Genomic DNA, 26065 nt, shown 5'->3' with positions numbered 1-26065 from the left:
ATTATTATTTATTTATTTCTGTTTATAAGTACCTATATTGTTAATGTAACTTCAACAGGTCTAAAGAAGTCCCTGTGTATAATCTGACACAGGACGCCGTAATGCCCCTTACATATCAAGAGATATTGAACATGGGAAGATCAATTTATTACGAATATCCATTTGAGATGCAAATTTGGTACCCTGACGGCGACATTAGGTCGTCCAAGTTGGTCCATAACATTTACAGCATTCTTTTTCATTGGTTACCCGCTCTTCTCATAGATTTGATAATGTTTGTTTGTGGACAAAAAAGATTGTAAGTATCTTTATTTTAAGTTTTATTTACTTATTATTGTAGTTACTAAAAACTGCTTTAGAAACTTGTTTTCCTCCACAATATGAGTTGACAGCAGGCTGAAAACATTTGCGAATAAAATTATGACGAATTAGAACAAAAAAGCGACAGGTGAAAGATACAATAAACTTGGTTATAGAATCCGGCATGTGGTAAATTTTCATTTTTTAAATAAAGCAGTAGGTAAAAATACTACAAAAATATAAATACAAGGGCGACGAACTTCCTAAATTCTTTAGGAAATTTTAAATACGTACCCTTCGTTTAAGATCGTTTGTAGAAATAAACCTTGTTGCTATGGTCGTTGCAACCGATCCGGTGTATATTTTGTTAGTGTGCCATTTGTATAGCTTTAGTGAATAATTGACAAGACATCCTTTCAAATGTATCGATATGCACCACCCACACTATACAGCATTGGCTTACACTTGACGGATATGTAAATTCCAGAAAATCTACACATGTTGGCAATTTTGACCTACCGAACTCTACAGGGTGTTAAAAAAATAGTGTAAAATATTTAAGGAGGTAATAGTATGAACCAAAATAAGCAGAAAAGTCTCAATAAACATGGGTCCGCAAAGTAACGGTTGCGGAGATATGGTATGTTTTATGTTTTTTAGCCCCTTTTTTTATTTTGCAAAAACGTTGTGTATTTTCTTATTGATGTTTAGTGAAATAAACAGTACGTATTTGACAGTTGTTCTCAGTGCACAAGTTTTCTTTCGCTATGGCTGGTTACTCTAACGCAGAATTAACAGACATGCATTTCATGTATGGTCGTGCTAATGGAAACGCCACCGAAGCGCGACGTCTTTATGTTGACGTTTATCCAAATCGCCAGATTCCTTCACAACGCATGTTTGGAAGAATTCACCAAAGATTGCGTGATACCGGTTCCTTGAGCAAACAGTGCCATTTTTCCGGAAGACCAAGGTCGGTATCCACTCCTAGAGCAGAAGAAGAAATTCTAGCACTGGTAGAGCAGAATCCAGGTACGAGTATGCGGAGAATATCAGCCGAGGTAGGAATTAGTGGTCCTCTTGTTTGGAGAATCCTTCACGAGCAACTGCTTTATCCATACCATGTGCAACGAGTACTGGCATTAAATCCAATAAATGATCATCCAAGCACGTTTCAGAGGCAACAAATGTGGTTCCAGCATGATGGTGCTCCAGCTCATTTTTCCATGGCCGTTAGAGAGCATTTACACCAAACTTTTCCACATAGATGGGTAGGAAGGGCCGGACCTGTTTTATGGCCTCCAAGATCGCCTGATCTGAACCCTCTAGATTTCTTTGTTTGGGGATATTTGAAGACATTAGTGTATGGTACTCCTGTAAATAGCCTGGAAGAGCTGCAGCTACGGATTAATCAAAAGTGTCAAGAAATCCAAACCAAGGAGGGTGTTTTCGAAAGAGTTCGAATATCATTGAGACGAAGATGTCGTGCCTGCTTGGAAATGAACGGACGGCACTTTGAACATCTTCTGTAACTTTGTTTTTTGTTTGTTAAAAATAAAATGTTTGAAAAACGGATAGTGGTCCATATCCCCGCAACCGTTATTTTGGTCCTATGTTTATTAAGACTTTTCTGCTTATTTTGGTTCATACTATTACCTCCTGAAATATTTTACACTATTTTTTTAACACCCTGTATACAACATTGCATTTGTTGCATTGCATAATTGCATAGCATTTGGCTAGTGGTCGTATCATTTGCAGCAGTTTTAAGATTAGATATTGCTTAGTTCAAAATATTTTATATCAACTTACCTATGCACAAAAGTCAATTAATGAGATGTATATATAGATGTATATTGGGGAGTTTCATCACAACATGACAACAGCGCATAAGCTAACGCTACACATCTGATGTATACCACGTGTACGCGCGGCAGACTTGTTCTACGGAAAAAATGTAAACAACTATTATTGTGAAACATTTAGTAAATTTCAAGAATCGTTTTCCAGTTTTTAAATAAATAAAATAAAATGTATCGATTTTGTAGTACGAAGACAGTGTTATTATTAATTAATTATTAATACAGATTGTTTTTTAACTGTTGTAAAATTACGATATCTGTCATTAATTTCGGGTCAAAACGTGAAATATTTCACTTTGTATGTATTGAAATGTAGGGTGATCGAAAGTTTTGTTCTCATGTTTTGAGAATTTGGCTTAAAATAAGAAAAACGTTTATAGGAATGATAAATTTTTTTTTCTAAGAAGGTAAGAGATCAAATGAGCTCAAAAAATACATACTTGACATTTTCTATTCAAAGACATATCTTGTATTTCTAAAATAATCTATCACTCTTGACAAAGACCAACCAAGCAGCCGTATAGGCTGTTTAGGTAACCTCTAACTCTTAGTATATTTACAGTATGATGAGAATACAGAAGAAAATCTACGACGGCTTAAACCTGCTGGAATTTTTCGCGACTAAAGAATGGATCTTCAAAAGTGAAAAATTTTTAGCTCTCAACAACTACTTAACCGAGGAGGATAAAAAAATATTTACCATATCAGAATTTCGCAAGTATTCTTTAAAGGAGTATTTGATTAATGGACTCCTAGGTACACGTCAGTACTGCTTGAAAGAGGATTTGTCATCCCTTCCCCGATGCCGCCAAAAACAAAAAATGTGAGTACATCGTTTTCAAGCACTTATTCAGTAAATCGAATGAATGCTAAGTGATAGTGATTAAAAATAATATTTTGAATTATTTGAATAAACTTGTATAAAATAACAAATATTTTGTTGAAAACATTTCAAATACTTACTCTAATGCGTTGGATCAATTCTCTCTAATTCATTAACACTGAGCCTTCATAAATGAATTAGGATGTAGGATTTAGTGGGACAGGTTATATTAATATCCAAAGATCCATGCATTCATAGGTCTATCTATTCCTGCTTTAAAAAAGCCATCCATCTGAAGATGCATACATTCATCCACAAAATCAACCATATTGGATCCTGGTCCGCCATATTGGATCCGCCATGTTGAATTTGCCATTCTGAGTTCGTATTCGTGATCAGCAACCCGCAAAACACCCCAGGATCCAATTCGGAATTAATCTGTTGAATTTTCGAAAATCTTGTTCGCCTTATTGAATGCGCCATGTTGAATTTTGCAATAATGAATTCAAATTCGTGATTAGCGAACCTAGAAATCGGCACGGATACAATATAACATTAATCTGAAACCCCTACGTACCAAATTTTTCACGATTCTATTAATTTCTTGCAAACCTCGATTTTTGGTCGATTTTTTTGAGGTTAGAAAAAAATGACATGCTGTATGAATTCTAAAGGTGGATTTGGATTCAGCGACCCAATTACAATGTATAGCTATGCTAAAGAAGTGTAAAAAATAAATTTTGTGTAGTTTTTTCTCATACTTAATGGTTTGTTATTGTAAATAACAATTATGCAAAGTCATAAAATAACGAGAATTATGAAACTCGATTTTACTGAAAGAAAACGTCAACAAAAGTGTTCATGGTAGGAAAAGGACGAGAAAATGACACATAAGATTCTTCTGTGGCCAAGTACACACTATAAAACAGCTTTTTAGATACTATTTAATTACAAATATTAATATATTGAGATGTTCCATTTAAAATAATTAGTTTTTAATGTTTGTGTAGTTCTATGTAATATGTAATGTTGAGCGTCAGTGGAAATATTATAAATTTTGAATATTACTTTTAGAAAATATATTTTTATTACTTACCAGGCTAGCTTTTTATTTGTTATCACTCAATTGTTTTTTGAAATATAAATTGTAAATTAAAAAGTTATTTTTTTTATCAAGTATTCTTGATTTAAAATGGGATTCTATCTCATGTTTGATAATTTTAATGACAATTAGATTACCTATGTCAATTCTGTATAAATAATAGACATCAAATTTAATAGAATATGAGGTCTTATCTCAGCAGGCGGTTCACAAAATAGGTTTTACTTGTAATTAACTTTGTTAAAAAATATTAAATAATATTTTTGTAATCTGTGTTTAAATTTTTATATTGACATAATAAATTATAAATTTATTTTTTTTTAAAATATCCCTATTTATCCTGCGATAACTTATTTCTACTCTACAAACTAACATTTACTTATTACCTACCTATACATACATATCTATTGTCCTTTCTTTCCTTTAATATCCACGATTTTTAAGTAGTAATTTTCTTTCTGCTATTTCTCTCCTGTCTTTTTCCTTCTTTTCGTCCACTCACTATCTCCTTTTTGTCAATTTGTTCCTTTCTCTGTCTCCTGTATCGCTCTGCTGGTTGCAAATTCCTAACTCGCCTTAATAGCTCCTACTCCTTATCTCCTTTATTCCTAGCTACGACAATTCAAATAATTTTACTAATACGACTATTTGATTATTACTCTTTAGTTATCTGTCAAACTTCGTGTTCACCCTTATTCTTTCTTCAAACACAATTTTTCTCTAATTTTAATTTTCTCTGTTGTGATCTTCGTTCCTTTATAGTTTCCTGAACGATAAACGACAATTTTGTATTCTCCTTACTCCTTAAGAAAATTTTCTTTCTTTTTCTCAGCAACTGATTTTCACTATCAGCTTCGTGTTCTTTTCCTTTCGTCTTCTTTAACTTACTTAACTTTTTCTTATACAATCTTCTTTTTCTGTTTTGAAAATTATATCTCCTCTCTCCTGTCTTATTTATTTTTTATTTATTTATTTTTTCTGTCTCCTTGATTACCACTGCACTGCGTTCTTATGTTTAAATACAATTTTTTCTTAACTTATCCTTTTTAACCAATCAGATTACTTTTTAATTTTACATTTCCAATTTAACCTTTGCAATATTACTTAATCCTTATTTTGCTATATACCCTTATTTTATGATCACTTTTATTAATTTAGATTGATATTTCATCAAAATTTATATTTTACTTTAAACTGTCATTTTGCATCTAATTGTCATCTTAATTTCAAATCAATTACTTATCTCCTACATTGTCATTCTTTGACATTAATTTACTTTCATCCTAATACTGAAACTTAAACTTTTGATTAATCTCAATATACCTTTCTTTTTCAGATTGTACATAGTCCATGTAATATGCGTGTATGGATTTTACCTACTTGTCTTCTATTTTTTCGGCAAATTGCTATTGAAATTATTGACAGTGTTTAATTGAAGCGTAAGTGAAAAGGACATTGTTTAACGTTTTTACCCTTACATTTACTCATAGCAATGTGGAGAGGTTTTGTTGTTTTATATAACAAGTGAAGATATGGTGAACGTAATAATTTAATGTATAATGTATAATGTATAATTTCTGCCACAATAATATAAAAAATAAATAAGTACAAACCGTAATTTATATTATTATTTATTATACAGGGTGATTCAAAATTCAGTACAAAGAATTTAGGGGCTTATTTTGAGGTCAAAATAAGACTTTTTTCCTACAAAATAAAAATGGGTTTATAACAGCAATGTCTAATAATTTCTTTTGTTGTTTACATAATTGCTACAATACGTTACAGTTTTCAATACAAAAAAAAATCAGTACTATGCATGTAGGTGAGTATGGTAAGAGGTTTTTTTGCGAACTTAAAATTAATATTTCTCAAAAATTTACACTTTGATTTTGTTTTTTTTTTAACATTATTATACTTGATTCGAACTTCAATATAGCAATCGTCATTTAGAGTAATTTCTGTGGCGATGGACCACCTCTTTTTAATTTATAAATATAACAAGAGATATCTAGGTCAAAATAGATTCTTCATACATCATTATTCTGGTCGGATAAATGTCAATAAATAAATTGTTTTAATTATTATTAAGGAAAATCCTACAGTTTCCACAAGAAAAATTTCCCAACACCTACAAGGTAATATATTACAGTCAGTATTGTGGCGAGTCATATGAGAGCAATAATTATCGCCGTATCATATCCTAAAAGTTATACAACAGTTGCTGCCTCAAAACTTCCGCAGAAAAGTTGCTTTTTGCAGAAGAATGTTGAAAATGTTAAACATACATCACAATCTCTATAACATTGTATTGTTTTCTGATGAGGTAACTCTTACAAGAATTGGTATTTTTGGTACCTATAATATGCATAACCTGGAGCGATGAAAATCCTCATGATACGCACGAGTTCCATCAGCAGCACACATTCAGTCTGAATATATGCATATTTATGATAGGACATTACCTTGTAGGATCTCATATTATGCCGTGTCGCTTACGAGATTATCTCAATTTTTTAGAAAACAGTTTATTTTGTATGAAATTCCATTGAAAGTAAGGAAAATGATGTACCTCAAGCATGCCCCAGCAAACCAGTCTTTGATGGATCCTGCATCAAAATTTTCCTGGAAGATGGATAAATCGTAACCAAAATTCGCCTATTACTTGACCACCACGTTCTCATGATCTTAATCCTTGTGATGTTTACCTTTGAAGTCACCTTAAAGGCCTATTCTACTCGAGTGAAGCATAACTAGACAAAGACTTAATAGTTTTTTTTTGTTTTAAATGTTCCCTCTACTCATAATAAAGTTTGTTGAAATTATCAATAACTACACATTTAATAGTACCGTATTTGTTGTCAGTAGTCAGAATTTATGCACGATCGGGCAGCAACTTATGAAATCTATATTTAGGGTTGAAAACGGACACCAAAATTGCTCCATAATTGATTTTGCTCTACATAATATCGGACATATCATTCCCTAGGTATTTTGAGCAGCTAAAAACGAAACTATATCCAATTTGTCCATGACCGGCCAGTATCTGGTAAAATCTATATTTAGGGTGAAGAATAGGGGTGAAGGACATGGTGAAGAACAGGGTGAAAGGTTCCATCAGGTGAAAAACAGGTCAAACGGCTCCATCAGGACTTCAAAGAAATGAAAAAGCGATATCAAGGAAGATAGAAAGTAAATATGTTAGCTGTGTATTGTTGGAATCTGAAACGGGATATACCGGAAACTAAACACGAAGAAAAAAGAAACACGCATCCTATTTGCAGATCATTTGAAAACAAAAGAGTAAGATACTCTGTAAACAAAGATTAACCGTAATCTCGTTAGTCTGAGCAAATTAAGTATCTGTCAACTGATATTTTACAAACCATCAAAATATGGAGTATAAAAAATGCAGGAGGAAACAAATGGCGGTTACCCTTACATTACCCAATCGTCAATGGATTTTATAGGTAGTCACTTTAAAATATGTCTATTCAGTAGCATTGGTTCTGTGCCAAATTTGAAAAAAATGTCTTCATATATTTAGGAGACATTTGTATTATTTCTTTTCAGTACTTAGCAGTTTTTGGGATAAAAATAGAAATCCCATTGCTATTTTTCCGAAATATGTACATTGCATGCGTTTATACATATTTAATCTGTTACAACAGGATTGACTTCCTTCTTTTTTTTTGAGAAGGATATATACCTGTTTGCACGCACACGACCATCAAGTTTATAGTCAATTCAAAAATAACACATTCGTTTGTATGCGAGCAATGGAAACAGTTATTCATCCTCAAATACAAGATAAATGTTATCTAAGTGTACTGTCTGTGTTCGTGTGGTAACAAGAGTTTTCTTTAAAACGATAAAAGTGTGATAAAGATGCACGTGCTCCATACTATTTATGTGCTAGACGGTTTAGTCTGTGGCATATATTTGACTTTACGAATCCACCAACTGGGATGAGTTACAGCTACGGCGCTTTGGAAGGCACTTTAAAAAGTGCGAAAAGTCAAAATGTTGAAAAGGTAATCGTGTTATAAAAATGTAAGAAGATCGTAGGTATATATTTGCTTTGAATGTCGTTTACAGGCTAACGAAAAAGATACGGAAAGTGTTAAGGGTTTAAGTTTATTTTCTGCAACTCTCTTCATTGCTGGGGAAATGGCTGGAAGTGGTGTGTTGGCGTTACCAAGGGCTGTAGTTAATACAGGTAAGAGGAAAGTATCTACTTAATACTATACAGGGTTTTGGAAAACAGAGTATTTTTTGTCGTAATAAATAATTTGTTAATATCTCCTGAAATATCTCTTTCGGTTTTCGGAATATGAATATTAATATTTGTGTTATTATTTATTAATATTGGCAACTACGTTATTTATGGATGCAATTGGATATTTTTTACCTGGCGTTCCTAAAATGTTTTTTGCACTGGACATAAACCACATATTTATTAATTTTAAACATCATGTATATTGCAAACGAAGCATTTTCCATATTCATAAGATCTTTTTTCTTTAATTTGTGAGAGAGTCCGTCATTAAAATTTGGCAAAACGTTTTATTTCCACCCTGTATATACGTAACTGTTTGTAGGTTACATAGGCATTCTACTCCTCGTATTTTTTTGCATAAATGCAGCATATGGAGGAGTAAGATTGGGAAATTGTTGGAATATAATAGAGCAGCGATATCCGGAACATAGAATTGACACCAGAAATCCGTATTCTGTTATTGCCTTAAGGGCTGTTGGCAAGTTTGGTAGGTAAGTTTTGTGATAAAAGACTGACGTACATTTAAAAGGTAATACTATCATACAAATACACACATTGTATTTTTGTTACTATTTTCTTTAATTAGGCCTTTCTGCTACATTAGAAAAAAATTTTAAGATTCGTTCTCCTTTCAGTGTAGCATAAACCTTCAATTAATTAGAAAAATATATTAATAGGTATAAAAAAGTTTATTAAACTAAATGCAGTTTTGTTATTTATTATTTTTTTATTTATTAGCGATTTCGTTCAAAAAAAGGAAAATAAATATTAATAATAAATATAAGTATAAACCCTTCTGGTTGTCTATGAACTTATTTATCATCATATTTTTAATTTGTTAGGTATGGAAAAACACCTAAAAAAAATAAAAGTATGTTATCTCAATGTTATCAAACTCAACGAAGGCTAAATATTCATTTGACACTCTTGACCCATATAAGAGATATGAATATATGTCTATAAATTCATTGTTTGTACTTTTAAGCTCTAGTATAGTAAACAGTAATCTCTGACAGAAAATTAAAAACAAAACATCAGTTATCAGTTATCAATTTATAGAATAAAGTTATACAGAAAAATTAATTTTTTTTGCTAGAAAATTATCCAATAAAATTATCTATAATCTAAATTATTCTTTAGTTAAAAAAAAGACAATAAAAATATTTCATTTTAATATACTACTGGTATGGCTGATTTTAGATTGTTATCTAGAAAAATAGAAGATAATTATACTTTATCTAGAAGAATCATTTAGATAAAGTAGTCACGAGAATAACAACATAACTTTTTCTTCTTTTCCATTATATTGAATAATTATGTGTTTTTGGCAGCTCACTGGTTTCACATTGCATACGATTTACTCTTTTTGGAGCTGGAACTGTCTATCTTTTATTATCCTCGCAAATAATACAAGCTCTCATCGGAAACGTTCTGTCTAATGTCAGTTCCTGTTCATATTTTTTTGTCATAGCATTATGTGTGATTTTACCGATGTGGCTAGGTTCTCCCAAGGAGTTCAGGTGAGTTAGTCACTGTAATTTAACAAATTAAAACATGGTATAAAATAAAAGGCTAAATTATTTATATTTATAAATTGTTGTAATCCAGTATTTATTTTAAAAGAATTTGGAAAAATTTTACAGTGTGGAACAAAATTAATCTCATTTATAAACGTGTATCTAAAAATTCAACAGAATCAACAGAACATATATGAGCAGTGGTAAATTAATATAAGTAAGATACATTACTAACCATGATAATAAAAAAATTCTGATTTACTGACAATATTATATTCATATACGAAAAAGAGAATTTAGATATAGTTACAGATTGATTGATGTAAGAAAACTATACATGGATATATCATTTAATTCAAAACTTTATTTATAAAATCACTCGCTTGGAAGTCAACCTGATTAATAATTATTAAATATTTGGTAAATATTTATGGTCATCCAATGTCTAAACTACATATTCTTCAAAATTGATAAATTAAATCTCTTCAGTCATACGTACGTATCAAACGTACCTTTAGAGAGTCTCTATATGTCAAAATCATGAAAACCATTTGCTGTCGAAGTAGAGACACTACTTTAAAAAGTAAAAAGATTTAAAAAACATTAAAAATAAGGCGAAAGTCGATATTTCAGTTACGTTGGTCTTATTAACCAAATTTTCAAATTTCTGAAACAGATATTGCTAAATAATGATCTCACAGTTATTCAATTCTGTTCTTTTTAATGGATTGGGGAATAAGTAATGTCAATTTTTACGAATCAACGCTCCGAAATTGCGCTGGTTTACTCTGTCGTCATCGTTCAATATGTGGTCTTAAGGAACGTTTTCTTCATCGTATTGTCACTGATGACGAAAATTGGTGTCTGTATGTGAACTTGAAACAGCGGAAAGAATGGGTTAAGCCCCAAATAACAAGCAACTCCGCGAACAAGACTAAATCCTCCAAAAACAATGTTATGCATCTGGTGGGAACGGAAAAGGATTTTTTATTACGAACTCTTACCAATAAATCAAACATGACAGTGCGCAATCACATGTAGCCAATGTGACGAAAATGAACATTCGGGAGTTGAATTGGGAAGTTCTGCCCCACCCGCCTTATTCTCCCGATCTAGCGTCTTCTGATTTTCACCTCTTCTGCTCTTTGTCAAACTTTTGATGCGGTGTTTCCTTTAACAACGACAGAGTTAACATCTTGGTTGGATGAGTTTTTCGAGTCAAAACCGGAGAATTTCTACAGATATTTCTATCGAGAAACTTGTTGAACGTTGGGAGGAGGTCATAAATAACGATAGAAAATACAACCTTAAAAATATTTTAAATTTGAAAAAAAATGACATTACTTATTCCCCAACCCAATATTTTTGATATTAGCTCCAAAGATTATGTTTTCTCTATAGTTATCTGATTAAGAACCTTCACGATTTCACGATGATGATATAGTTATTGCCTCTACATATTGCTTTTTTACTTGTAATATTTTTTTAGCCTAGTGGGATGGGGCGCTATTTTGTCTTCAATAATAGCTTGCATTCTATTCACTATTCAAATTGCCTTGGATGCAAGAGATAACATTAGGACGGTAAAACATAACATCCATGGCTTCCACGACTTCTTTTTATCTTTTGGGACTCTACTATTTGCCTTTGGAGGTGCCTCGACGTTCCCCACCATTCAGAATGACATGCGAAACAAAAAACAGTTCTCATCAAGTGTCACGATCGCCTTTATCAGTAAGTAAAATCAGTATTGTTTGAAACTAGTGATTTTCTATAGACATATTTTACAGTTATAATGATTCTTTACGTCCCCATCACAGTTGGAGGATTCTTTGTGTATGGTGAAGAAGTTAGTGCTAACGTAACATTATCACTGTCTGCAAGCCTCTTGGTTCACATAGGAAATATACTAATGGCAATTCATTTAGTGTTCGCCTTCTTAATAGTTATGAATCCAGTTTGTCAGGATGTGGAGGAAACATTCGACATCCCCAAAGGTAATACAATAAAAATAAATACATTGCAATACATATTTATTTATAGTAACGAATAAGTTTTATAAAATCGTAGAGGAATATATTTCAGAAAAAGCTCGGATACGTCGATGGTAATTTTTAAATTATCATTTAGAAATGCAATTTTCAATCTCTCGACTCCTCAAACCTCATACGCTAGCAAGCCCAGCTTTAAAAATCCATCCAAACCGTCCTCCAATATTGCAATCAACGGTAGTCGAATTGAGAAAAAATTTCGGCTTCTTGGAGATGTACGAGACGCGTGGCTTTAGATGAAGACATACAGTTAGATGCCTTGTTAATGATGCAGGAAAATCCACATTCAACCTTTGTGGGAGTCGCTTCAAGTATTAATACCTCAAAAAAATAGAGTTTCCAGAGTTCTTCGTAAGATAAAATTTCACCAGTACAAAGCGCATTTGGTGGAAGAACTCTCTGACGATGATTTTGATCGATGAGCGCAATTTTGTGAGACAGTGATGGAAATCCCCATTGCAAATCCTGAATTCATTGAAAAAATATTTTTTTCTGATGGTGCAACATTTGCTTAAATGGTACCAGCAATAAGCAAAATTGCTGTTATTGGGCATTGGATGATGGAAGCGAAAACGACACAACATCCCTAAAAGGTTAACGTGTAGTTTGGGATAGTAGCAGGTAATCCAATCATTGAAAAATACTTCTGGGACGGAATGTTGGATAATGATTAATAGCTTTGTTTCTACAACAGTTCAAAACAGTTCCCAACTGTCAGACGCATGCGCATACCGATATAATACTTACATAAGGGTCATAAGGTTCAAAATTCATTGTTTGAGAAGCAAATGCATCTGACTATTGGAAACTAATTCTAATGCATCAGAGGAGCAAAGCTAGTACCTGGACTTCCAATCTAGTTTTATCAGTATTGTTTTCTAAAGCAGAAGATCCTGATTCGCCCGATCCCAGAATATTTCGAGGAAATATTTCCTAATAGATGGACTGATAGACGGATACATACTGAATAGCCGGCAAGATCACCGGATTTAACTCCGATGGATTATCTTCTCTGGGGTTATTTCAAAACTAAAATTGCCACAAAAATTCGCACAGTCACCCGGAAAATGTTAGACAACAAACGTTTCTCTGTAGATTAGGGTATTACCTCGAATATTGCCACATTCATTTGAATAATACAATTTATCAAACATTTACATTTTAGATTTTAATTGGAAGAGGTGTCTTATAAGAACAATTATCGTATTGCTGATGATAATAGTAGGAGAATCAGTTCCACAGTTTGGAAAAATTCTTTCATTAGTCGGAGGATCCACCATAACCCTGTTGACGTTTGTGTTTCCACCGCTATTTTATATGAAATTATGTGATAAGATTAGCCCCAACTGGGAAAAAAGGTTATAATTTACCTACTTGTAGAGAATATAAGTAATCCACATGAATTTATTTTCAGGTTTATACCTCTTTACGAAAGAGTCTACATTTGGGAACTCATAATAATTGGAATAGTAGGAGGGTTTGTCTCCACATTTAGTGCTATTAACGATATATTTGGCGACTCTTTTACAACACCGTGCTACTGGATAAAATGAGCCATTGCGTTTTTCGAAAATTTTCGAAAATATGTGTTACTTTTACATCTTTTTTCGATTAAGGAATAATGTCTAAGTGTTTCATAATAATTATGAGTTGCTAAAATCAGAATGTATGCATATTTCTAATGTAAACATAGTATCGATTAAGTATTTAAATATCGACCTACCTTACTTTTTATTTATGTAAACATTAATTAGTTTCAATTTTATCGCTGTATCGATAAAACAATAAATAAAACACTAAGAATAAGAAAATTATGTATATATTAACAGTGTATATGTGTGTGCATTAAATTAAAGAGAAAATTTTAAATTTTATCAATTTGCATTTGCAAGATGTGAGGATCAAGAGGAGAGTCCGCAATAGGAGTGATAAAGACAGAAGACCTTTTTTGTTAACGTATCAGACACTCGAAAAAAAACCGATACAATTTCAAAGTTAGAAATTTTAAACACAGCTGAAGCTATAAGTAACAATGATACACTATTTAAAACTAAAATGTAAAATTTATGGCCAAAGTAAAGATTTGATTCTTAAAAACATTATTGTAAAAATTGGTTCATATGGAATTTGAACGTAAATTTCTACAATTAATTTGTTATATTTAAAACTAAAAATAGGGACAACGAATACGATTCTTACTTAAGTTCAGACTTGTATTGACGTATTACATTGCAATCAAATACTGTCACCTGTTCTATAGATAAAAAAAGATTCTCCGTTGTCCTTGAAAATAACCATGTGTTAAATAAATTTTATTGTCAATAAATCCTACTATTAAATAATTGAGATATATGTTTCAAAGCTCTCTTTTTTATAGTACCAAGCCACGACACTATTTTTAAAATGCTCACTGATATTCCTAACGATATTCCAGCATAATTTTCTTTCTTCTACCGTGCTGGGACACAGAAAAATAAGTAGTCATCATGGAAATGGAAAGTTGGAACCATAAAAGGTTACATTGTATGTCTACTGAAATAATAATACACAGTAAACTGTAGCTAAATTTTTATTGTGGCAAATTTGATAGCATACATTTTTAAAATTTACACCGTTAAATAACCAAAGTTTGTGCGGATCTGTTCAATTCAGTAGGTAGTTCGCGAAAGTAAGCTAGTTGACCTTGAAAATATATTTTAGAAGAAGAAGACGTCATCATAGGTTATCGGGTGACAAACGTCAAACTCGATATCAAACAAAACATTTTAAAGTGCATCGATGATGTCAAACGAAAAGGGTGTTTTCATCTTCTCATCGCGATAAATCGATGACCAATCGTCCTATCAGGTGACAAATAACAAAGTTGATAATGTAATGCATTTTAAAAACTTCACCACAAATATTTAATGTTAAAAATGTCAGATCATCAACTTGAACTACCCGTTCAAGATACAGGTAAATTTAATTAATTTTTTCCTTACACATTTAAATTTTTTTAATAGACTTTACAGGTCTTATTAATATTGATAAATTGACGCTACAACGGCACAAATAACATATCTCTGTGTGTTGCAATACTTCACTTACAAAATTGTACATATTCTTCGACTACAAATAAGAGTTTGTATAACATTGTGCCTTAAAGAGCTTATTTCAATGGTTTTATAAGCAAGTGCTGTATATCGAATGCTTATTTGTTGAGATACAGGGTGTTAAAGTTTTTGAAATATGTAACACTTATGCACATATTTCTGAAAATGTTTAATTGTTTATGATCATCTATTTGTGGCATTTTCATTTACCTTTTTATTTGGTTTTTTTTCTGCCACGCTGAAGAGAAAAAAAAATTGAATAAACAACCCTTTGCTTCAAAATATTGTCAAAGGGTCGATATGTGATATATTTCTGGTTAGGCAAAATTAACACACTGTATCTCGAAAACTAAATTATTTAGGACAATGGTTCATACGATCTTTCTTTTTTTGCTTTTACTCTCTACAACTGATAGTCAGATTTATAAGTATGTTTGGGTTTGCTTAAATAGTTTCTGGCAGAGTTAATGTGAATTCTTCCATCTCAAATAATAGTTATTTTTATGGATTTAAATAGGAACAATATTGCGATTACTGTGTACCTGTTATTTACTTAATAACGCTCGTCTCATAGCAACAACATTCGACCTGATGAAATTATTATTGTTCATGAAAGAAGTATCATACAATCTTAACAATATAAAATAAATAGCTTTGTTTGCTAGTATGATAAAATTAATATTGATCGGCGAAAAAATAATGTGTCTAACTTGGCAGTAATAGAATTAATGCCTTGGCTACTTTAATAATAATATAATATTAAATACCAGCTGCGGCATTAAATCTTGTACTTTACTGTCTAGTTAAACAAAAAACTATTAATTTTGTGTAATTGAATAATCCAGGTATAAGGTAGCAAACTAAAAAAAAAATTGTTGTGACAGATATATTTGTATGCCATATTTGAGGTGCATAGGTTTGTTACGGGTTAAATAAAAAATAAAATTAAAAAATACATATGTTTTTGAGCTATATTTTTTGTTAAGAATATCCTAACTGTTCAAAAATGAGTTGGGAACATAGAAATACGCAAATATACAATATTTGCCTTTCAATTTTCATTTATTATTTTAGATTTGGTATCTAATGATTCAGATGTCGAATGTTCCCAAAGTGTTTGTTCAGATACCCACAGTGATAACACATCAGCGTCGGGTTTAACTGAAAAAAGCACGCTTTCTGAGTCAACGATTCATGCCTTATCTGGAGGTAGTGAAGGTGAGGCTACTGGAGGCACAGCCGTTTCTCCAGGTAAGAAATAGTTCAAAATAACTTTTTATTTAGTAGGTACAAACTAGTTATAATTCTGTTAAGTAATTACGGTCACAGTATTGAAGTTATAGACATTTTTTTATATAATATTTTAATAGTTAAACTGTGCAAGAGTAATCCTGCACAGAGAAATATAACTAGGTGTTACATCTGTAAATACTCAGTTGACATTTTTTTTTGTGGAGCACCACTGACTATAATATCAGGGTGTTAATGAACTTATGTCAAAAATTTAAAGGGGTGAAAAAGGAGCAAAAACTGATTTAACTGATGTCACAAACTTGTATCGGAAGTTTAAGGTCATAGAGAAAAAAGCTGATTACAAAGGTGTTTAAAACTGTTTTGGAACTGCTGATATATGGGTATTTTATCGCGGTGAGTGCTTACAAAAAGTTCTGTAACGCTTTTTACGAGTTTGTAGGTTTCTTATCAAGCCGGATTATATTTGAAAGTCAGTTTGTAATACATTGTCGTAGTGATTGCTGTGCTTTTTTTTGAAAGTACATTTAATAGCCGCATTTCCAAGTTTTCTTTTTGGCACATTTATTTATCGCGAATATTATGATCCCTATACTCATAATTTATGGCGAAGCAAACGAAAATGCCCACAGAGTTTGTCAAGTTTGGATACCGGTGAAGTACAATCACGTCGAGGTCGTGACGGTGGCCCAGGGTGATCACTAAGAATCTTAAATGTTGAGGAGACGATTTTAGATCTCGTTGAAGATGATCCGCATTGTAGCACCAGAAGTATCACACAACAAGTAAATATTTTGCATCCTGTTGTGTGGCAGACATTACGAGAAGCTCAGTTATACCCATTTCATATGCAACATGTTCATGCGCTTACTCTTGAGGATTTTCCACTATGTCGAGGTTTTTGCGAATGGCTGCTTCAGGAACATGCAAGAAATCCTTAATTTACAGCGCAAATACTTGTTATAGATGAAGCATGTTTCAGTCGAAATGGTGTACGTAACGTTCACAACACTCCCCACTGTACTATCGAAAATCTGCACGAAATACAACCCGGTGCCTTTAGGAACAGTTTTCAGTGAACGTGTGGGTTAGTATCGCTAATGACCTTTTAAATTGCCTAGACGCTTAGATGGTGCTTCATATCTAGATTTTTTGCAAAATCGCTTGCCAGTGTTATTGGAAGATGTGTCATTAAATGTTCGGCAAAATATGTGGTTACTGCATGACGGAGCCCCTGCTCACTTTTTTTGGAGAGTGTGCGACTTTCTAAACATTACTTTTCCCGATCGCTGGTTAGTCCGCGGCATTAGATGGTCCCTCTGGCCCCCCGACCTCACCCCTTTCGACTTCTTTTTGTGGGGATTTGTGAAAAGTTTTGTGTATTCCACGGAAGTTCGTGACATTGACCAACTGCGACATCATATTGCCGAAGCTTGTAATACGATTCGAGAGGATGTGACAGTGTTGCAACACATGCAAGCGAACTGAATACGTCGCGTTGAAGCTTGTATGCAAGTAAATGGTGGGTACATCGAACATTTATGAAAGTCAGCAGTTCTCAAAAGTGGCTCCTTGCAATGTTGAGGTAAGTCAGATTTTAAAATTACATTTTACTCAATACAAATCGGTGTATTTACCTCATTTTAACATAACGGAGATGTGGCAAAAATATTTGACATAAGTTCATTAACACCCTGTATATCTTTTAGTATTTTTAATGTATAAACGATTTGGAACAATGATATAAAGGGAGTGTCAAATTTACCATCGGATATAAGAGTATATGATATTACTTTAAAAAATAGTGGGTTTTTCATATTATAAGTTCAAAAAACTTACTATTTTTCATGTTTCTTCAACTAATGGAAATTTGCAAATAAATACATTTGATATATTTGGAAAACAAAGCAGTAGAAGAGAGATTATTAAAAAAATAACCTTATAATCTGCTTAATGTACGGGAATATTTTTGAAGTATCCTTATATAATTATTTTAGGATCAGAGAGAAAAGCTGAAACTGTTGTTGCTTTAAATAGAGGAATGCTTCTACCATGGGGTGCCCAAAAGGAAAGATCACCTCATTCTGGGCAAATAGATATGGAAATCAGGCCGGGAGAGTTTGTTATGAGAAACCTATTTGCAGACTTTACTGTCCTGGCCGAAAAAAAAATTGAATTTGTAATGACAGAACAACAGGTACTCTATTAAAACATTGCATTTTAAAAATATTTAATCACTTGTATATGCAAATAAGTATTACAGAGGTAAGTAATACATTTCTTATATTTAGGAAAAACCATTATCAAAAACATTGCAAAGAGGGGAAGATGCTCAGTTTGATCAATTGTTGAGTGCGTTTGGATCAGTAGCAGAACACTGTTTGCCATCTTTGCTCCGCGCATTGTTTTCGTGGTATGAACGGCAAATGTCGGAGGTATCGAATCCCGAGCAGAAAAAGTCTGATATTAAACAAAAAAGGTGTGTAATTACGTACAATCCATGGGTCTAATGTTAAAATCAATATTTTATTTCAGTATAATAAATATAGTGGCAGGCAACACAACTGAGACAGTAGAAAGGTCTGAGGCTGATATACAAAAGGAGAAAAGAGACTTAGCCGTAGAATTTATATTTTGTTTAGTTTTAATCGAAGTCCTGAAACAGATGGGATTGCATCCTGGACACGAGGATTTGGTTCAGTACATAGAAAATTTAGCTCTTAAACACTTTAAATATCACGAGGGGTTAGTAATTTTTTACATACAATATTTAATGTATTAGTCAGCAAACATTGATCTGATCAAAAATTGAATCTATTTTTAATACATTTGTTATCTACTTTATCGTTTGAAAATGATTATCTTTTATACTTATAGATAAGTTTCCTGTTTTGCAGTGCAGTATTTTATAAAAATTTGAATATCAAACAAACCTTGAGTCTTCGTTTTTTACAACGAATAAATACATTTTACATAAATTCTTAATATACACGTAAACTAAAGAATCAACTAACGAAACTAATGACAATAGTAGCTCAGGAATAAACTTTTTTTTTCAGGATACAAAATAGCCCAAACAGTGCCAATATTCACATGATATCTGATCTCTATGCCGAAGTAATTGGGGTATTGGCACAATCTAGGTTTATGTCGGTTAGAACAAGGTTTATGGCAGAACTGAAAGAACTGAGATCAAAAGAGTCTAGTCCAAGTACAACTCAGAGTATAATAAGCTTACTAATGGGGATGAAATTCTTTAGAGTTAAAATGGTACCAATAGAGGAGTTTGAGGCTTCGTTCCAGTTTATGCAGGAATGTGCCCAATATTTTCTGGAAGTCAAAGATAAAGATATAAAACATGCTCTAGCGGGCCTGTTTGTTGAGATCTTAGTTCCCGTCGCTGCGGTATGTCACTTTTTTATATCCTAGTGTCTAAATAGTAGGCAGTAGAATCATAAATAAATTAATTAAACCATAGTTTTTACCATTTTTTTATCTGATAAAATCATTTTGTGTATTCTCTGCATTAAAATTCTACCGTGCTATTCATTTTTGCATAGTCTTCCGATAATATGTTATGATTATTATTATCGTTAAAACCACCTATTTCTCTCTCGGCTTATCGTGTGCAAAAAGATAAACGACTGAGACTTGACTTCTTGAAATCCCATTCATTATTTATTTATTATGTATTGTAAAAAATGGATATAAATAAAAGCAGCTACTGTCATAATATCAGTCTCAAGCACATTTCAACAATTCACCTATCTTCTGAATCGTGGCCAAATATTTCCAAATTCTATCATTTATCTTCATCTATTATTTCATCTATATTTCCATCTTCATCATATTTCCAGTTCATCTATATTTTCATCTTAATTTTCCTCTAAATTCATTTCATCTATATTCTTATATTCTATATTCAATTTCTATATATATTCTATGTTCATTTATATGTACTTATAGTCTATATTCATTTTCATATCTATTCATTTTCATTTCTATATTCTATTCTATTCTATATACAGGGTCGGAAAGTCTCCATGGTTCATCGGCCGCTACGTGAGAGCGATAAAGTAAGTCATAGAAATCCGTGTGATAGAGAAAGATGGCTATAATGAAGGCGTCTAATAGTCTCCGCCCATTTCGCCCTTCCACAAATAAGATCCACTTATTATTTGTGGAAAGGTGAAATGGGCGGTGAGTATCAGACGCCTTCATTATAGCCATCTTTCTCTATCGCACGGATTTCTATGACTTACTTTATCACTCTCACGTAACGGCCGATAAACCATGGGGACTTTCCGACCCTGTATATTCTATTTATTCATTTCATTTCTACATATGTATATTCTATATTAATTATATTTTCTATATTCATATATTCTATATTCATTTTCATATTCTATATTCATATTCTATATTCATATTATATATTAATATATTCTATATTCATTTTCATCTATATTTTCAAAATCCTGACAAAGGACGATGCCGTCGACAAAATTGTTCGTATAATTTAATACCTGGACATTAATCACAACAATACTAAACTTTCTAATTGTTTTTTTCATACTACTTATATATTTTAATCTGAATCTGAATAGTACTTCCTTTATATACTGCAAAGCTAGAAATACATTTAGCTTCTGGAATTACTGAATTATTGTATTTTTTTAAATACTCGTATGGATATTAAAACCAACTTTACTTATTACAGGCGGTTAAAAACGAGGTGAATGTCCCTTGCTTAAAGAACTTTGTAGAAATGCTTTATTCGCAAACACTGGATGCGAGCACGAAATCTAAGCATCGGTTGGCTTTATTTCCGCTAGTCACCTGTCTGTTGTGTGTTAGCCAGAAACAATTCTTTTTGCAAAACTGGCATTACTTTTTAGCCATGTGTTTGTCTCATCTAAAAAACCGAGACCCCAAGATGTGTCGCGTTGCTTTAGGTAAAATAAAACGTATAAACGATTTTTTATAAATTTAAAACACATTATTTTTAGAGTCGTTGTATCGTCTTTTGTGGGTGTATATGATAAGAATTAAATGCGAAAGTAATTCCGCAACCCAGTCGAGGCTGCAGAGCATTGTGAATTCGTTGTTTCCCAAGGGGTCTAAGGGTGTCGTGCCCAGAGACACCCCTCTGAATATTTTCGTGAAGATCATCCAGTTCATAGCTCAAGAACGGCTAGATTTTGCCATGAGAGAAATTGTATTCGACCTACTCTCAGTTGCTAGGCCTGTTAAACTAATTTTAACACCGGAAAGAATGAGTATAGGACTGAGGGCCTTCCTGGTGGTAGCTGACAGTTTGCAACAGAAGGAAGGCGATCCGCCAATGCCAAGATCAGTCGGCGTTTTACCGAGCGGTAATACTCTGAGAGTACGCAAGACTTTTCTGAATAAAATGTTAACGGAAGATACCGCGAGAAGTATCGGCATGAACGCTTATTTTCCCCACGTCCGTCGAGTATTTGTAGATATTTTGAGGGCACTCGACACTCAATACGGCAGGCCTTTAATGATGACTAATACTCAAAACGTTAATAAAGAACCAGACGAGATGATCACGGGGGAAAGAAAACCAAGGATTGAATTATTTAGAACTTGCGTTGCGGCTGTTCCACGTTTGATACCCGATGGTATGACCAGTGGTGAACTCGTCGATTTACTAAGTCGACTAACCGTTCACATGGACGAGGAATTGAGGGGACTTTCTTATTGCAGTTTGCAGAGTCTTGTTGTTGATTTTCCTGACTGGCGTCAAGATGTTTTGTGGGGTTTGACCCAGTTTGTCGCTAAAGATGTTCTAGATACTTTCCCGCAACTTATGGATCATGGGTTAAAAATGATTTTGACTCTATTAGGAGCTTGGAAGTCTGCTATATCTAATAATACCTTTTTGCCAAATACAACTTTACGAATAGGTAAGTCTTTTTTTATTGACTGATTTAATTTTTTTGTTTTTTCCTTATTTATTTGGTATTGAGGGTGGCTTTTGGTGTACAGCAATAAAAAACTCTCTCTCAACGGCAAATAAAAGTATTTTTATTGAAAACAAGTTAGTGAAAAAGAATGTGTTGTTGGGGCGAGCGATCGCTGGAGAGTCTCAGTGTGGAGTCCCTCGCAGGTATAAGTATCTGGTCCTTGGCGCCAATCTGCTGTCGAACATGTGTACCCACAGTATTTTGCATATTTTTAAATTTGTTACCTATCTTCTTAATTTTTTGGATAAGACAGGAATATCTGGAATTTTAATTTATTTCCTCTCATTGTTTGACATAATTTCTTTTTATTTACACGAAAATCACCGTCGACTGAATCTTTTTTAATTTTTTCGCAGGTGGCAAAATACCCAATAAATTAGGGAAACAATTTTTTTTTATTTCATTTTCACAAAAAATGTTACAGTTTTTTTCTTTAGGGAAAGACTACAATGACTTGAAGGCAGGTCCACCCGATCCAAACCTTACGAAAAGAACAGACGTTGGAAAATCCGAACCGTTGTCATCCGTGCTTCATCTAGTTGAAGCATTAGCGTTAATAATGTTATGTAACTACAAGCTCTCCACTAGAAGGTTGTCCGTTTTCATCCTAAAAGAAGTTAAGTGTCTGTTGAAGCTTTTAAATTGTTCCGAAAACCCTCCAGTCATTGACGTTATGGACCAATGTTGCACCCAAGTCATAGAGAAATGTTTACCGTTGTTACCGCCCGCTGAGAAAACAGCGATACAAGCAGCGGGCAATATCGATCTTCAATGGTTAGCAGACAGAAATTCATCAATTTGGACGGCTGGACTATTCGAGGATGGCGTAGTGAAAAGTTCCGCCAGCTACAATTTTAGTGTCGTAGATCCTTGGAGCCTGTGTTACTTTGGGTTTCTGGAAAGAGATAGGTTGTTAAGTTTGTGTCCGATTATGACTATGCATTCCTGGCCGATAGTTTTCACAAGACTGAATGCACTGTATTCTGTTGTCGATCCAACGTAAGTTCTTGCGTTCTCCTAATTTTTATGATAACATAATTTATTATTTACAGGCCATTAAATGATAATAGGGCCTCTTTGTTAAGGAGCGCCACTGCTATTAAGAAGCCCCCGACAGAACGCGACGCGTATATGCATTTATGGAAAAACTATATTACTTTCGCATTTAGAGTAGCGCCTCTCATATCGAATCCTATTGTTAGGTGTGCTAGCCCAGATCTTAGTTTAAGGTAAGTGGGATTTATGTTAAAAAAATTATGATAAAATTTTTTATTGGGAGATTTAAATTGTACAAATTTTATTCATTTCTTATCGATTTATGTTAAACAGAGTGGGTCATAAGTAGGTGTAAAAAATTAAACCAAAGCTTCCGTAGACCAAAACAAATCAATTGATCGATTATACAGTCCCTACGATATGTATTGAGATAGAATTCCAAGAAAATAAGCCAATAAGGTTCTGTTATCGAAACGACTGTAACAATTTACCGCGGCAGAGGCGTGGCTTGAAATTTTTCATTCCCTGAATTTGTTCCCGTCCAACATTAGCGTATTGGCATTCAAAGCTTCCATAATTTCTTAAATGTTGAATCAATCTTACAAACATTTTCTTATTCGGTACCCATAAGTCGGGGTAATCTATCTGATATTGTCTTCTTTGCTCCTGGACTCTACAAAAAGTAGGTTCTAAGCTTATCAACTCTTTCTTGATTCGTATATATTCTTTTTCATGATGTCATACAAAAACTTGAAAATTAAAACACAAATTACACTGTACCGTCACCAGACACTGAAGTAAATAACTTTATAAGATTATACACACAAAGGCACTTTATGAATACCCTCTCGTAAACTGATAAAATTGAAGACTATAGTAAAAATGTGACCAAATGAAAGACTGTAGTATTTAGCCATTCCTGTTTTATACCAGATGCGAAGACAGTTAGCGTATCCGCTTTCAGAGGCAGCATTGCAACAGAACAGAGGTGGATAACCTCCGTTGCACCTTGGAAGCATTCAGAACATGATGGAAAATATGTTTCATATCAATCAGATTAGTAATTTTATTTACTTTTTGGTCGTTTTTTAAAACGGCAAAAATAAATACCAGCGTTTGTTAATACTTAATAAATGGTCAAAATTTTTAATTTTTTAAAAACAATTTTTTTAGTGTTTGGCACTTCGTCCACATTGACATAAAAAAAATGGTGACTTTAACATGTATATGGTAACACGTTCTATTAAAGCAATCTGTTTTCACTAAATTATTTTTCGTTAGTTTTGCTATCTAACAGTTGATTAAAAAAAAATTATTTACGATTAGTAACGCATCTCCATACCATTTTTTGTCAATATTTAATAAATTTCGTAAAATTTTTTTATATATTTTTAGAAATTATATGTTCTTTTGTAATGTTCTTGACTTTGACCACAGTCATGACAAAAAAAAATATGGTGACTTTAAAATGGCACCTCCCTAAGTTATACAAAAGCAATCTATTTTACTAAATTATTTTTCATTGTCACTGCAATGCTGATAGTGCACTAATATGCAAATTGCGAGTGTCCCGGTTTACGCCGCCCTGTCGACTATTTAAAAAAAAAAGAATTTCAGATTCGTATTCGGGGGAATATGACCCCTGTGATCACTTTATGTGATTAAAAAATAGTTTTTGAACGTACTATTTATTTTTTTCTTATAGCTCTTCTCCTGATAGCTTAAATGCTGAGAAAACGGACAATAAATTATGCCCATCGAGTATTTCCCCTTCGGCCCTTTATAAACTCGTAGTACCGCATTTGCGGTGCGAGGTGACCGATATAAAGGATGCTGCAGTCTATGCCATTGGAAATATTAACGGTTCTGCTCTGAGGTAGCTAATTTATCATTTCTTTGTTGTTTTTGCTAAAACGAACCATTTTAGAGACCTCTTGGAGGAACTGGCCGTTTATATTCGTGAGGCGATAGACAAGAAACAAGAGAATGTCAGGAGAAGGCGAAGAAGAGATGCGTTAAGACTGCAACTTATGAGACTGTTGGAATATATCGCTGAAAATGGTACATTTGGAATTAGTCCTTGCGTGTTGGATAAGGACACTCAGGCACTTCATCCTGTAATAGTTGAATTCATAGAAGGAGTACGTTACTATTTAGAGAACGAGCCTGATAAGAATTCTAGCAGCGTAAGAGATTTAACTTTACATTTTTGCTACTTCATAAGGAAGATGATTAAGAATTTTAGTCGTAAGTATCTTTATGCGTTAATTTATCATATTCACAATAGAAAATGATTTGTTGCTGACGGTTTTTTAATATTCATGGTTTAGTAATGCTTTCCCGTTTGGTATACAATAACCGTTATCTAAAACCCTCCAAGCCTGTATCTCGTATAATTTTAAGATATCCTAAAAATTGAAGTATCAGTTTATAGATCTTTTCAAGGCCTTCTGAATTAACTGTTTAGTTTAAAAAAGCAAGTGTTTATAATGAAGATATGAAATTTTTTTTCACTTAAATTTTTTCTTTGATTCACAATTTAAAGCACAATATTTTTTTTGGGTTGTTACTTGTTACGCTGCGGCCTGTGTACCTGGTCGGTAATAGAATTACCTTTCACTTCCTTAACCTTAGCTAGGAACCTTTGACCCGCCCTTGTTCTCGGGCTAGACTCTGGGAACCAACTATTAGAACCCCTAAGGTCTGCCCTGATGCTCATCAATAATGTCTTACTTTACATTATGACTCAAAAAAAGTTGTGAAGTAATATATTTTAAATAAAATACTCCACCTACTTGT

General features: G+C 32.9%; 3 protein-coding genes across 4 annotated transcripts in view; all 3 read left to right on the top strand.

The window, feature by feature from the left end:
- The window catches only part of LOC108905003 (putative fatty acyl-CoA reductase CG5065), a 28974-nt gene extending 23325 nt beyond the window's left edge, over nucleotides 1-5649 (top strand). For both annotated transcript variants that reach the window (XM_018707754.1, XM_018707755.1), the window contains exons 6-8: nucleotides 59-298; nucleotides 2725-2985; nucleotides 5424-5649. In XM_018707754.1, coding sequence (XP_018563270.1) covers nucleotides 59-298; nucleotides 2725-2985; nucleotides 5424-5523 — 601 coding nt within the window. In that variant the 3' untranslated portion in view covers nucleotides 5524-5649. The remainder of the gene's footprint in view (nucleotides 1-58; nucleotides 299-2724; nucleotides 2986-5423) is intronic.
- A 2380-nt stretch (nucleotides 5650-8029) lies between these two features.
- On the top strand, nucleotides 8030-13784 carry LOC108905008 (amino acid transporter AVT1J-like). The gene is made up of 8 exons (XM_018707761.1): nucleotides 8030-8121; nucleotides 8186-8306; nucleotides 8689-8857; nucleotides 9698-9886; nucleotides 11373-11617; nucleotides 11674-11880; nucleotides 13100-13292; nucleotides 13349-13784. Exons 1-8 carry the CDS (start codon nucleotides 8056-8058, stop codon nucleotides 13485-13487), a joined length of 1329 nt encoding a protein of 442 aa, XP_018563277.1. The 5' UTR covers nucleotides 8030-8055; the 3' UTR covers nucleotides 13488-13784.
- Nucleotides 13785-14677: 893 nt separating this feature from the next.
- LOC108905022 (protein furry) overlaps nucleotides 14678-26065 on the top strand; it is a 37999-nt gene continuing 26611 nt past the window's right edge. The window contains 12 exon segments of the mRNA XM_023455608.1: nucleotides 14678-14889; nucleotides 16101-16277; nucleotides 18275-18474; nucleotides 18569-18756; nucleotides 18813-19022; nucleotides 19337-19682; nucleotides 20998-21232; nucleotides 21287-22210; nucleotides 22708-23269; nucleotides 23323-23499; nucleotides 24972-25142; nucleotides 25194-25513. Of these exon segments, the coding sequence (XP_023311376.1) occupies nucleotides 14841-14889; nucleotides 16101-16277; nucleotides 18275-18474; nucleotides 18569-18756; nucleotides 18813-19022; nucleotides 19337-19682; nucleotides 20998-21232; nucleotides 21287-22210; nucleotides 22708-23269; nucleotides 23323-23499; nucleotides 24972-25142; nucleotides 25194-25513 (3559 nt within the window). The 5' untranslated portion in view covers nucleotides 14678-14840.

This window comes from Anoplophora glabripennis, unplaced genomic scaffold (assembly GCF_000390285.2).
Source record: "Anoplophora glabripennis isolate ALB-LARVAE unplaced genomic scaffold, Agla_2.0 scaffold73, whole genome shotgun sequence".
NCBI lineage: Eukaryota > Metazoa > Arthropoda > Insecta > Coleoptera > Cerambycidae > Anoplophora > Anoplophora glabripennis.
The sequence above is the reverse complement of the archived record's forward strand: the minus strand, read 5'-3'. Positions and strand labels throughout refer to the sequence as shown.